This window comes from Eimeria mitis, genomic scaffold (assembly GCF_000499745.2).
Source record: "Eimeria mitis Houghton genomic scaffold, Emh_scaff933, whole genome shotgun sequence".
In the NCBI taxonomy this organism is placed as follows: Eukaryota; Apicomplexa; class Conoidasida; order Eucoccidiorida; family Eimeriidae; genus Eimeria; species Eimeria mitis.
This window is the reverse complement of record NW_013576876.1, coordinates 5,615-6,481: the sequence shown is the minus strand read 5'-3', so window position 1 is coordinate 6,481 and position 867 is coordinate 5,615. Positions and strand designations below refer to the sequence as shown.

At 66.4% G+C, this 867-nt stretch overlaps 1 protein-coding gene across 1 annotated transcript in view; it reads left to right on the top strand.

The window, feature by feature from the left end:
• Positions 1-867, top strand: part of EMH_0025650 (uncharacterized protein) — a gene marked incomplete at both ends in the record, with an annotated part of 6,668 nt that overhangs the window by 2,873 nt on the left and 2,928 nt on the right. Inside the window, one exon of the mRNA XM_013502472.1 lies at positions 101-867. Within this exon, the coding sequence (XP_013357926.1) occupies positions 101-867 (767 nt within the window). The remainder of the gene's footprint in view (positions 1-100) is intronic.

Genomic DNA, 867 nt, shown 5'->3' with positions numbered 1-867 from the left:
CTGGCGCACAGATACAGCAGCATCAGTCATATGGGGGGCCCCCCGGGGCCCCTAGGACCCCTGGGGCCCCTGGGGGCCCCAGGGGCCCCCAATGCTGCAGCAGAGGGGTTGAGGAGGGCCTCCAGTGCCTCTGCTAGCCAAAGGCACAGCTTGAGACAAGCAGCAGCAGCACATGGATACTTTGCTGCTGAGCAGCAGCAGCAGCAGCAGCAGCAGCAGCAGCAGCAACAGCAGCAGCAGCAGGGGATGCAGCCTGTAGTGCAGCACGAACAGTTGCAGCAGCAGGCCCAACAGCAGCAGCAACATCAACACCAACAGCAGCAGCAACAGCAGCAGCAGCAGCAGCTGCAGCAGCAGAAGCAGCTGCCAGGGGGCCCCACAGCGTCGGCGCGATGTATCAGCTCCCGCCAGAGCACCTGCAGCACAGCGCAGCACGAGACGCTGCCCCACAGCAGCAGCAGCAGCAGCAGCAGCAGCAATAGCAGCAGCAGCAGCAGCTGTTATCTTCCTAATGAGGTATGGGGGGCCCCCCTAGTCAACCCCTCCTCCTGCAGCAGCCAGCAGCAAGGGGGCCCCCCTGCTGCCCCCCACAGCAGCAACCGCCCCCCTACTGAACTGTCTCCTTCTCCTTCTGGCTGCAGCGCCCCCTCAGCCTCGGGGCCCCCTCAACCCAGCCAAGCCTGGGGGGCCCCCATGGGGGCCCCTACAGGGGCCCCTATGGGGGCCCCCATAGGGGCCCCTAAGGGGGCCACTACAGGGGCCGAGGTGGTGCAGCAGCAGCAGGGGAGGCGCAGCACGGAGGCAGACAAACTGCTGCCTCCTGCTGCTGTCCCTTCTACTGCTGCTGCTGCTGCGGCTGCTGCTGCG